At 49.0% G+C, this 13242-nt stretch overlaps 1 protein-coding gene across 2 annotated transcripts in view; it reads left to right on the forward strand.

The window, feature by feature from the left end:
* Cacng3 (calcium voltage-gated channel auxiliary subunit gamma 3) overlaps positions 1 to 11348 on the forward strand; it is a 78479-nt gene extending 67131 nt beyond the window's left edge. For both annotated transcript variants that reach the window (XM_015491177.2, XM_048789668.1), the window contains exons 4-5: positions 5706 to 5846; positions 10248 to 11348. In XM_015491177.2, coding sequence (XP_015346663.1) covers positions 5706 to 5846; positions 10248 to 10759 — 653 coding nt within the window. In that variant the 3' untranslated portion in view covers positions 10760 to 11348. The remainder of the gene's footprint in view (positions 1 to 5705; positions 5847 to 10247) is intronic.
* The last annotated feature ends 1894 nt before the right edge of the window (positions 11349 to 13242 follow it).

Below are 13242 nucleotides of genomic sequence, written 5' to 3' on the forward strand. Positions count from 1 at the left end.
ATAGTTAACAAACACCCACAACGATCATCAAACACACACAATGAGTTTAGTCAAGTTTATGCTCAAGAGAAGAATAGAAGTCAAACTGGTTCCGGCCCAGAGGGAACTTGGTTTGGGGTTTACATGTCATTTCTTCAAGAACCTGTTTTCAGATCACTCAAAAGGAAAATTTCACCGGCGTTGACTAATTTGCTCTTCAGAAGTGTTAGACTCCGGGTGATTTTTTTTAAAACGGTGATTATAAATTAAAACTCCAAGAAATTTTCCTATTCAGCTTCTGTGTGTTAGCTCCTACCTCAAGTGTTTGGGGGCTGGGGATGTAGCCCAGAAGTGGAGCACGCGCTTAGCAGGCAGGAGGCCCTGGGTTCCAACCCCAGCAGCAGAGAGCAAGGAAGGAAGGAGAATTTTTAAATTAAAATCATTTTCATCTTTAGTCATGACGTGATGATAGATGCATATGGCCGTGAGTCTACGTATGAACCTTTAATAACGTAACAGGAAAAAGTTATTGTGGAAGAGCTAATGTGAAAAGAATCGTCGTGCCTAGGCCCACTTTGTACACGGAACACACTGTTCATCTTTCTTCAAACCCCTCATATCAGCAGCTCAAAGAGATTTGATGTGCAAAGTCAAAACCACATTTGGAGCTGCAAGCTTATCCAAAGCTTAGGGTATGACATTAAGGAGAAAAATCTCAGGCATTTTCTTCAACTCAAATACATGCTTTCAAAAAATCTCCAGAGGGTAGAACTTGGACCTCCTCAAAAGAGAATAGCTTGGACGTCATGACCAGTGGGATTTCACCAGCGGGCCCACAGCTGATCCTTGTTTTTTTTCTTTCCTACTTGGACGAAACATTTTGATGTTTGTTCTGTTGGAGGCTCAACAGAACCGTGACTGCTATTGCACAACTCGGAAAATCGATTTTTAAGTTCTTTGGAGAGGTCAATTACTTTTCCATCAAAATGCTTTTCTCCCCTCTGGGAAGGTGGAATCCTCTGTTCCTTTATCTCCCCTCAGCCTACCTCACGGTTCACGTAAGCTTCACCAATCTCCACACCATCTGGCTAAGTTGAAGGAGGACCCTTAAAAGAGCCCACAGGTCAGGAATATTGGAATCCCCGACTCAGCCACGGAAGGCCAGAGTCTTGTTCCTGCAGGGATCTCCTTACCCATCCAAGAGTATAGGCTGCTAATTCTGTTGGGACCCACAGTCCTGATGGGATCGGACCTCTGCACATGATGTTTTTGTTCTATTCCCTTTTTTATGTGCCCTTTGGGGTAGGCTGCAGCTTAAACCCGTATGTCTCAGTCTGCTCTACACTGGTATAACAAAATGCCTGAGGCTAGGTAATCTATAAAGAATAAAGGTTTATTTGGCTCACAGTTCTGCTCAGCCTCGGGTGAGGGCCTCCTGTCTGCATGACATGGAGGAGACTATCACATGCTGAGATAAAGCAAGTGTGCCAGATGGGGTCCCACTTCTTCATCTCCTAAGGTCACCAGGGCCATTGTGGGGGACCCACCCTCATGACTTCCTCTAATCCTAATTACTCCTTAAGGTCCCACCTTCAAATAGCATTAACATGCAGATTTGGGGATTCTGTTTCCGGTACATAAATTTTAGGGGAGAGCACCCTAGAGGGAGGTTTCAAAGACGTCTGGAGACTCCCCATAACATAGCGTGGACTCGGCAAAGTCCTACTCAGACTCGGATGGTGGAAGGACCCTGGATCAAGCTTACCTCCCCACCCTGAGGCGCTCCCTCAGCTCCAGCCAGTGCGGTGGTCAGCTTTCTATCACTGTGACCAAAACACCTGACTTAAGGGATGGGAGATTTATTCCGGTTCATGGTTTCAGGACACTCAGTCCATGGTCAGCTGGTTCCAAGGCAGAAATAGTGTTGGAAGGTCCTGGTGGGGGAGGGCTGCTCAGCTCACGGCACCCCCGGGGAGGGGTGGGGGAGAGAGAGAAGGGGCCGGGAGAGGACAAACCCCTCCAAAGCAGGCTCTCAGTGACCTACTTCCTGCAACTCCCCCCTCCCCCCACCTCCCATTCAGCTGAAAATGGATTAATCCATCCACCCACTGATGGGGTCAGAGCCCTCAGGGTCCAGTCAGTGCCCAGAAGTCCAGAGCACCTCTGCCCTGGCTGCACCGGGGACCAAGCTTTCAACATGCGAACTTTCAGGGAACATTCCAGATCCAAACCAGGTCAGAGACCTTGAGAAGGAGAAACAGGGAAAAAGACAATATATATATATATTTTTTTTTCTGAAGCCACCATGTGACCCCCTGGGCTAAACCGTACAGGGTGGACTCCAACCTACTCAGAGAAAATGTCAGCAGATTTAAAAAAAAAAAAATCCTGCCTTACAGACACCTGTAGCCAGAGATGACAGAATCTGTTCATGTCTTGTTCATTAAAAGTTACTTAATGGTTACTTTGCCACTTTGAAAACTGCCACGTTTACATGTCACATATTCACACGTTGCAAATATACACTGTCACAACCAACGTGAGTCAATCGCTTGAAATGTTCAGATCTTTTCCTTTGGGCACATTTCAAAGGTTAATCATTTTTTGGAAAAAAAAAATTGTAAAGGATTCTCTCTCTCTCTCACCAAGTAAACTCATCCCTTTGAATATTCAAGTGATTCCTGTCAATACACAAAGCAAATGTTCACTTTAAACGTCAGTTCGCAAGTTCCAAATGGGCGCTTGAAGCCACTGGAGGGGGTGGATCCCACCCCCTTAATAATTTGGGGGGTTCCAGGCCAAGAGTCCAAGTGGAAACCCGCAGGCCAGATATGTGAATTTTTAGAAATTATCAATGAGCTGCTCTCCCACATTTGGGCTCATAAGAGATCAGTTATAGCCACACTCAGGACCGCAGAGCCCACGCCCTGAGATGACACCACTTACCTGGGGGCTAACGAACACCAAGGTGAGCCTGCCTCCTGTAGGGTTAGGGTGAAGGGAAATCGGCCCTCTGCCCCCTGAAGGTCCATGGAAATAAGCTGATTGCATCAGTCAATTTCTTGTTGCTGTGACCACAATACCTGATAAGAATAACTTAGCAAAGGAAGAGTTCATTTTGGATCATGGTTTCAGAGGTGCATGGTTTCAGAGGTGCATGGTCGGCTCACTCCATTGCTCTGAGCCCAAGGTGAGGCAGAACATCATGGCGGAGGGGCATCCAGAGGAGCACTGCTCATGGCAGCCAGGAACAGAGAGCACAAGGTCCCAGGGAACAGGATACCCCCAAGGGCAGGCTCCCAGTGACCTGCTCCCTCCAGCCACCACACCCCACTTGCCTACGGTTACCACCCAGTGACTGTCTAAATCACCAACCATCGATGGATCCATCCACAGACTCAGTGACAGTTCTCCTAACCTAATCATTTCATCTCTGAATGTTCCCGAAAGGACATAGGAGCTTTGGGGCGGGGACTCCTTATGTCCAAACCACAACACTGACATAATATATCATAGACATAAGAAATGGGAGAAATAATCTGCAAATTTATTAACAAGCAAAAAAACATCACAACGTGTTGGAAACCCACAGGAATATGCTTAGACCCTGTGCAACGTGATGGAGAAGCTTCTTTCTATACCCCTTTGGCTGGGGGTGGGGGGCCCCATAAATGAGGTAAATGATTTTTCAGGGGACTCCATGAGCCTGGAGAGCACACGGTGACCTGGGGCGGGGTCTGGCTGGAAGGACAGGCTGGGTTGTAAATGATTCCCTCTGGGACTAAAATAGAGGCAAGGGTGTGTGACCAAAGTCCGTCCAGGGGTGTTGACAGACTCAAAGTCTTTTTTCCTGTGAAATGAGTTTAGCGAGTGAAAACCCAGGAAGGAACCCAAGGTAACGGCTTCTTCTTTAGTGGGTCTGGACCTCAGGCAGATAAGGGAAATGTGCAGAAAACCTCTCCCTGTGCTTGAGGGAAGGACGAGGGTGTGCGTGGGGCTGGGATGGGGAGGAGACAAGGTCAGAGGGACCCTTAATTCTGAAGTTGCTCTTTGAAAGCCTCTTCATTTCCTTTAGATCAAATTACTCGGCATGCAGGAAAAAACCCAAAAACATTGTATTTCCACGTTACCATTCTCTGAGCCCCAACCCGAGCCAGTGTGTGAGCAAAGATCTTCAGAATAGCCAGCGCAGGCGAGAAGCCCACAAAGGGACTGATCCCTTCATGTCCCCAGGGTGACAGGGTGGCAGGATCCTCTCCTCTGTGCCCGTCTTCCTCTAGCAGGTTTCTAGGAAGTTTGAAACTGCTCCCAAAATGTCACCATCGCAGCTAAGGATCAAGAGGGGCAGAGTTATCTGGGGCCCTGGACAGCCCAGACCCTTGCATTGGGTCACGTGGGGCAGCCAGATTGAATCAAATGCTAGAAGCATTCTGTCTTCTCTCTACCCCTGTGAGCTCAGCTCCTGACCCCAGGGCTCCTCCACTGTCCCCTTCAGATAATCCCAGAAATCTGAAGGTAAAAAACAAACAAGCAAGCAAGCATTTCTTTAATTTATTTAAACACAATCATGACGCTGTGGAGAGAGCTCTTGTCCCTGGGGTCTTGAGCATCTCTTGGGTGGTGAATGGAAGTACCCAGAGCTAGACCACTTCCACTGTGGTCTAGCCTAGGACACTTCACTGTGGTCTAGCCTAGAACACTGAGTAACGCAAACAGCTGTGAGTCCTCCATGGCCCAAAAGAGCTGCGTCCCTCCCTGCCCCACCCTCGTGCTGCTCCTTTGTCAACACAGATGCCACCATTGCTCGGGGCTGACAGAACTTTTCCTCTCCCGTCCACAACTGCTCCATCAGCAAATTCTGTCAGCTTCACCTTCAAAACATAAAATAAAGTGCCCGTGCCCCTGTGGTTGTTAAACATTCTCCCTGCAGCCAGCACAGCACCTGGAATCTAGTAGGTGCTCAAAAAATACGTGTTGAGCGAATAAATTCATTTGCTCATTCAGTGACTGAATGGGTTTTCAATGGATATGAGCAGGCTCTGCACTACGCAAGTGCAGGTGTGTGCTGGGGAAGATTCTGCATGTGATGAGCATCGAACGTTCTGATAGGAATCCACGCATCCAAGGCTGGGTGCATTATCTGCAGATCCCAATACAAAATAAAGATCTTGGGCTCCTCGTTCAAAATGCAGGGGGGGGGGAAATCATTTACTGTCTTCTGCAATCTCTCTTCTGACCTGTCATAGCATTTTCTTTTGGTTGTTTAATGTCACACTCCCCTGGGCCTGGGGACACTGTTAGAGTGAGTGCTAACCCTCCCAGGGGCCTGGGGCTTACACCTGCCCCTGATTCTCCCTGTGTTTATATGCACAGGCCCATAGCAGGGACAAAGGATGATAGTGGTCACCGAGCAGAGGCAGGAGAGGACAGAAAACCCGGCCCAGGGAGTTGGGGAGGTGGACAGTAGAGAAGTTGTGAACGAAAGCTCACAGCTAACAGCGCAGAGCCCTCTGCGCCCTTGGACTTGGCTTCCACCACACGGATTCAGAGACAAAGGTTGTTAAGACTCTCGGGACGGTGACTGCAGAGTGCCAACCCCTTCCCAGCTCGGGTCCCCGAGCAGACGGCACTAACCTGGGCCTTCCCCTCAGGGACCCCCATGCCCCTGGCAGGGGGACCCGGGGCGGCCGGTGTGCAGGACGCGGCCTCTCTCTTCCTCTCCACAGGGGCTGTGAGGGCCTCCAGCGTCTTCCCCATCCTCAGCGTCACCCTGCTGTTCTTCGGGGGGCTCTGCGTGGCGGCCAGCGAGTTCCACCGCAGCCGGCACAATGTCATCCTGAGTGCTGGCATCTTCTTTGTGTCTGCAGGTGAGTGACTTGCCCCAGCCCTGAGATCGTCACAGACCCCCAACCTGAAGCCAGGTGGACAGAGCCATGCTACCCAGGGTCCCCTCCAGGAAAGAGCCAAAAATAAAATAAAATAAAAAATGTGCAATTCGTTGTGCTAAAGCAGAGCACGCGAAGAATTTCATTAAAACCAAAGATGCCGAACCTGCAGCTGGAAGTGGGGAACCGGAGCAGCTTGGGTGTACCTGCCAGGGCCGCACCTCTCTGTCCCCCTGGGCATGCTCCGTGCCAACTTTGGACCTTTGAAACGTGCTTATTGTAAACCCCACCCCTCTCAAGACACATCAGTGCCCCTTGATGGCATGCGACAGAGAATCAAAGGACCAGGCAGGGCTTGGGGAGGAGGGGACCTATCTTCTCACCAGTGACCACCTTCCAAGGTTTGCACAGCACTCTAGTCCCCAGGTATCCACAGGCGACACTTTCCAAGACCCTCTGGTGGATGCCGGAGCTGCAGATAGTACCAAATCCTCTGTGGACCACTTTTTCCTACCAATACACAACTTATGATAAGGTTTAATTTGTTAATGAGACATTAACAAATATATTTTAAAAATATATTCTATTTCTAATATAGAACAATAAAAATAGAAGAGTCATAACAATCTATGCTGATAAAAGTTCTTTAAAACCTATAAATCGGGTTGTTTTTTTTTTCTGGAATTTTCTATGTGATATTTCCAGACCACACATGAATGAAACCCTGGAAAGGGAACCCATGACTTAGGGGAGCTGCAATGGCGGGATGTTTATTGAGGGGGGGACAAGGAAGGCTAAGAGAGGGTGATAAACAAGACAGGGGTCCTCCTAGGTTTGAATCCTACGTGGCCTTGGGAAATGTCACCAAGACCCTGTAACTTGGTTTCCTCAGCAGGGAGATGGCGAAATGATAATCATGTCAACTTCCTGGGGTGGTTGGAAGGAGACTGAGTCAAAAGGACCACAATGTTACTTCTCAATAAATTCCTAACATATTCCACAGTCGGGGACCCTGTAAATCCCTGCTCAGGTCCCTTCCCCACTGTGTACCCTTCTGCAAAGTGAGGATGTGAGAACGTCTGGCCGAGTCTCTGGGAAGCCACAACAATGACAGGCCAGGGAGAAAGCCACCACAGGGTGGCTGTGGCCTCTCTCTGGGCTCTGGGTGGACAGATGTTCCCAACTGGCAAACCCAGGGACTTGTTTTGCTTCGAGGCACGTTTCTGTAACTGGTCGGCCCCCTCCTGGCTCCGACCCAGCCAGAGCCTCAGAACCAGTGTTGTGCTGATGTGACAGTTTCCCAAGAACAAGAGAAGATCATTATTTTATCCCCCAAGGGGATTGTTAGGGAAGCGTGTGTGTCGCCAGCAACTCTGTCCGCACAGGGCTATCATGAGACATGGCAGGTAGATTAGGTTCAGAGGAACTGCAGAGCCCAGAGGGGGATCCCAGAGCTTGGGGTCTAAACCAAGACCCCTCCACCAACCTCCCCCAGGAACCCCAAGAGTCTCAGGGCTTTTTTCCACTTATAAAATGGCGGAAAATGGAGGATTCAACACTCTCTAGGGCTCTTTTTGCTCAACTACAAAAATCAACAACTGTTTATTGAGCACCTACTGTGTTCCAGGCACTGGGCATAAATAATAATAACATGATCTCTGGAGCTACTGTGCCTGCTGAAAAGCTTGCCTCAGCTTCTTCTCTGTTGTGTGACCTTGGGCAAGTCACTCAACCTCTCTTTGCCTCAGTTTCCCCATCTAAAAAATGGAGATACTCATGGCCCTACTTCTTGAGGCTGGGAAGATGAACTGAGTCCCTATACATGAACGTGCCTGGATCATTCCCAACCCAGTGTGTGCCTGACACGGCAGCTGATCCTACGTGCACTGTGTCCTTGATTTTCACGTAAATAACTCCATTCACTCCCGCATTCCATGCTTGCTTTAGGTCAGGCTCTAGACTAGGAGTTGGGGGCCATAGCAATGAGCAAACCTGGAAGTTTACAGTCAGACAGGTGGGACCAAGTCACTGCCCACTCACACCTTGTTCCTCCTGCGCCTCGTCACTGAAATCTAAATCTACTACCACGGCTGAGCTGGGGCTTCAAGTTCCACTTGGAGCTGGGTGCAGAGGCGCATGCCTGTAATCCCAGTGACTCAGGAGGCTGAGACAGGAGGACTACAAGTTCGAGGCCGCCCTTAGGGAGACCCTGTCTCAAAATTAAAAAATAAATAAAAATAACTGGAGATGTGGCTCAGTGATAGAATCCCCCTGGGTTCAATACCCAGTACCAAAAAAGTACTTAAGTTCTGCAGTTTCCTTATATGCAAAAGAGGAATAATTAAAAAAAAAAAATCAGGCCTGGCACAGAGTTAGTACCTTATACATAAATGACTGACAGTTCATTTGGCTTCCTGCCTCTTTAACCCAGGTTGACATCTGAGCCTCTCTTTGAACTTCTTTTTCTTTCTTTTTTATTCCCGACCCCCAGCAAGACCCCTTTGGGGGGGCTTCCTAAACTTTACCACCAAAATTTCCCTGCTAGCGGTGGAGAGAGAGCAAACATGGCCCTGGGGAATCAGGGGGCATCTCTAGAAGCCGCCTTCAGGGAGCGGAAATGCCTTTGAAGTCAGCTTCTCATTTTACTTAAAAATTCATGTGAATTCTGCTTTCTCCTCCTTATTATATCCGTGTTCATTTTAATATAAAAGAATGTGCCTTCCTTACTAATCTTCCAGCCAAATTGACACTCCAGGAAGAGGGGACCGTTTTTTATCCTGTCGGGTCCCTTGCAGCCTGACACCGAGCAGGATGTGCCAACCCTCAGAGTGACAAATAGCAAGGTGATTAGCATTTGCCGAGTCCCTGATGAATGCCTGGACCCGGTCATGCCAAGAGGACCCACAGCAGGAGCAGACCCCAGCCCTGTCCCTGAGGGCAGGTCCTAGATGGAGCATAAGCAGAAGTCCCACCCCAAATATTAATAATAACCGTCACCCAGGTGCTCCTGCCAATCACATGGTAGCACTTGAGCAGATGCTGTGACCCTGACATGCCAAGCTTTAGCCCTTAGTTGCTTGATTTGGGGGAGATCTAGGGGAGACCCAGAAAGAATACGGAGTGTTCAAAGAGTGTCAGGAGGACTCAGGAATCTTCTGGAAATGATCACTTACCAACTGGTACTGGGAATGGTCATGAAGGACAGATTCCATTTCGCACTAATTGCCGGGTAGTATGTCAACCTCCTCGGGGTCACTGTTGGCACCAACTCTGAGTGAGACCCCATGAGTAGAGGGTCCAAAAGAGACATTTCCCATCTGGGGTAATAATGTGGGAAGGTACCCGAGATGAACACAGCCCTTAGAGATTCCTGTACCTTTTTGTCATTCTCTAGGGAATTTATTTCTCTCCGATAGGCTGAACGGAGCTTCCCAATGCTATTCTGTTGGCACTTGGTGGGGGGAACTAAGTCTGCAGACCTCGCCTTTGCAGGAAAACAGCTTTGTGTCCCCCAATTTTTGACACTCAAACATCAGCCAACCCAAGACTGGTTATCCTATTCCACACAGACAGAAAGATGGTCAACGACTGTCCTTGCCCCCTGAGCTTATGAGTTCCCCCAAATTGCAGCCCCAGATCCGTAGACATCTAGTGGTGGATGTCTCCCCCAACACGTTCAACTTGGTGTATCCAAATCTCTGTTCTCTAAACATGGTCTGTTGGCTGCCTCTTATTTTAGTTTGAGATGCCACCAGCCTCCCAGTCACCCAAGCTGACTAGCTGGTTATTCTTGGTCCCTCTCTGGTGCTCCACGGTCCCCCGCCTTCTTTCTCAGCTGCAGGATCTAGCTCCCATGGGGCCTCATCTTCAAAGCAAAATTCTCAGCCTTTCTCTCTCCCCCTTTGCCTCTGAATCATTTCCTAAGTACCCCCAGTAAAGTTTCTACTGTATTTGGCTCCGATGGCATTTATCCAATCGCCCAACGGTGAGAAATTCAAGGGCAGGGGACAGTCGCTGGTTCGCTTTATCACTCTCATGACTTAAAGCCAAAGATTCAGTGTTGCCTTGTTTCTAAGGGGACACCGAGGTCCCCCTGAGTGCTACCACCCTTGCTAGAGAAGTAGGAGGGCATCTTGACCTGAAGGGGCACAGCCCAGGACGGGAGCTGCAGAAATTCCCCACTTCCCAAGACACAGACCTTGCAAGAGGAGCTCAGCCCGAGGATTTCTTAGCCATCATCCATGTCTCTTCTCCTCCCCACCTTAATTCTGCATTTTCTATCCATATTTCAAGACCCAAAGTGACCTTGACCTTGGAGGTTTTCTCCAACACGTGTGTGTGTGTGTCTTTTTTTTTTTCCTTTTCTTTTCCATTTTTTCTCAGGCTTAAGCAACATCATTGGCATCATCGTTTATATATCAGCCAACGCCGGAGACCCCGGGCAGCGTGACTCCAAGAAAAGCTACTCGTACGGCTGGTCCTTTTACTTCGGCGCCTTCTCCTTCATCATCGCCGAGATCGTGGGCGTGGTGGCCGTGCACATCTACATCGAGAAACACCAGCAGCTGCGCGCCAAATCGCACTCGGAGCTCCTCAAGAAGTCCACCTTCGCCCGCCTCCCGCCCTACAGGTACAGGTTCCGGAGGAGGTCCAGCTCCCGCTCCACCGAGCCGCGGTCCCGAGACCTGTCCCCCATCAGCAAAGGCTTCCACACCATCCCCTCCACCGACATCTCCATGTTCACCCTGTCCCGGGACCCCTCCAAGATCACCATGGGGACCCTCCTCAACTCGGACCGGGACCACGCTTTTCTACAGTTCCACAATTCCACGCCCAAAGAGTTCAAAGAGTCGCTGCACAACAACCCGGCCAACAGGCGCACCACGCCCGTGTGAGCGGACGCGGCTGGCCCTGACCGCTGGCCGCGCCCAGCACCGCCTGCGGGGGGCGCAGTGTCCACAGACGTCTCCAAGGTTGCATGGCATGGTCCTCGTGATGGTTCTTACTTCTCACAAAGAAATGAAAACCAAATGGACTCCGCCCTGTCCCACGGGGGTCCCCCCACCCCATCCCCACAGGACCCCCACCTTTCCATTCCCAACCTCTCCAACCGGATCCCTTCCTGTCGTCCCTCCCTCCCTCCCCTCTGTGTATCTGTGCCCACATGTCCTTCTGTCCTTCCTTCCTCCACTGTTCTTCCCTCCTTGGGAGAGGACTTTATCAAAAGTCACAGGGTGGTGGCCAGAGGGGGGGGGGGATCTGCAAATCCCCCATCAGGTGCCGGCGTAGCTGTCCCCATTTGTCCACCCAACACAGATCCTCAGGAAACCCACCACCGCCCAGGTGGCCCTGAGGGAGGCATTCACCTTTACGTGTTAGAAAACAAATAATAATAATAACATGACCGGAAATCAAAGATGTCAGAGTCCCGAAGCAGCTAATGTAATAAGCACTCATGTTATTAAAGGTTTTGCCTTGTCGTAATCAACGAGCTGGGGTGGTTTTTTTGTTTTTTGTTTTTTGTTTTTTTTTTTTCCTTTTTATTTTGATTTTTTTTTCCCTGGGTGCTTCCCACATGAGCTCATTCACCTGCCACCCTCCCCCTGGGGGTTCATCTCCCTCTTGGAAGCTGAATTTCATTCAGTCACACTCCAGCCTCTATAGGAAGGATCCTCTCTGCCTCCCATGAGGCTAGCAAGGTGTTCCCCGTAGATGTCGGAGTCAGTGTGTCCTCCGGGGTAGTGGGAACGGTGGCATTTGAGGTCTAACTGTGGCACCCAGTAGCTCTAGGACCTTGGGCAAGTCACCTGAGCTCAAGTCTCAGATTTCATCTGTAAAATGGGATGTGATAATCTTTCTCTCCTCCACAAAGTTTTGAGGCTTAAATAAAATGCTACAGATAAAACGATGAGCACGTTATAGATAACCAATGAGTGTTTTTAAATGTTTAGATGGATTTTAATTCAGGCTAAGCATTATATTGTTAGTCAGTTCCTACTGCTATAACACAATAGTGTAGACTCAGTGCTTAAACAATAAACATTGCTTTTTTCACACTTGTGGAAGCTGGAAGTTCAAGGTCAGCAGATCTTGTTCCAGGTAGGGGCTTTCTGCTGGCTTGTGGACATCTGCCTTCCTGCTGTGGCCTCACGAAGTGAGAAGAGAATGTTCTCTCTTCTTCTTAAAAAGCCACAAATGCCATCATGGGGGCGCCCACCCTCAGTGACCTCATCTGACCCTCATGAACTCCCAAAGCACATCCCCTTCCAATATCATCATACTGGAGGTTGAGGCTTCAACCTAGGAATTTGAGGGTACAGGGAGACAGAGACCTGCTTCAGGCCACAGCCAAGCATGGCTACCAGACAATAAAAACCAAATGGAAATTATTCTACATGATGGGAAGGAAGGAGACCACTTCTTGCAGGTTCTGAAGTCTCTGGGGAGAGAGAGGGGAAGGAGAGCTGAATATTTTGAATTTTTGATATTAGACAGTATGAGAATATGTCCCCTCCGCCAGCAATGACTTCCTAGAGCACTTTAGGCACACACCCAGCACGCTGCCGTTCAAAGATCTTTCCCGTGTAGGACTCCAACTGCAGCAGGAGGCAGGGTCCACCGACCTAGGAGATGACAGTTCCCTGGTATAGCCGTCTAGTGCCCCACATGTGTCAAATCAATTGATCCCCCAGTATCCCCATGGGGACAGTGTTAGTAATATTCTCATTGACCAATTAAGAAACTGGAGGAAGAAAGATATGGAGCATGTCCAGATTTGACCACATGTCCAGATTTTTATTATTATTATGGGCTGAGAAACTCATATGCACACTCACACCGTGATTTTTAGTATAAAGTGGCTTTTATTATGAAGTGCACACTGGAAAAAAAAAATTTCCCTTGACACCGAAGAGTCATGACATGCAAATGACATTGACATCAAATTATCTCATTTAATCCTCAAAACAACCACATGCGGTCGGAATTACTGTCTCCATTTTGACAGGTGAAGAAATGGAGGCTCAAAGAGGGCCTCTTAGGTGCTAATTAGCATGGCTAGCATTTAAACCTCAGCCTCTGCTTCCTACGGGGAACGAACCCTCGCTGTAGCCACATCTTCTAGACCTCGGTTATCAGAGTCCAAATTTGACGAGATTTTTTTCAGATCTCCATTCCCCGCGGACAATGACTTAACCTCATTTTATCTTTAAGTGGACTCCCTCTTCCCCTTCACAAATATATTTATTGGAGGGTAATCTTAGAGTTTCACTGCTCGAAAAGGGAGATTTGGAATTATTTGCCATAAGCAAATGCACAGACCAACCATGTGATCTCCCAGATGTTGCTTGTCCTAAGGGGGTGGCCAGGGCAGAAGCAC

This window comes from Marmota marmota, unplaced genomic scaffold (assembly GCF_001458135.2).
Source record: "Marmota marmota marmota unplaced genomic scaffold, marMar, whole genome shotgun sequence".
NCBI classification, from domain to species: domain Eukaryota; kingdom Metazoa; phylum Chordata; class Mammalia; order Rodentia; family Sciuridae; genus Marmota; species Marmota marmota.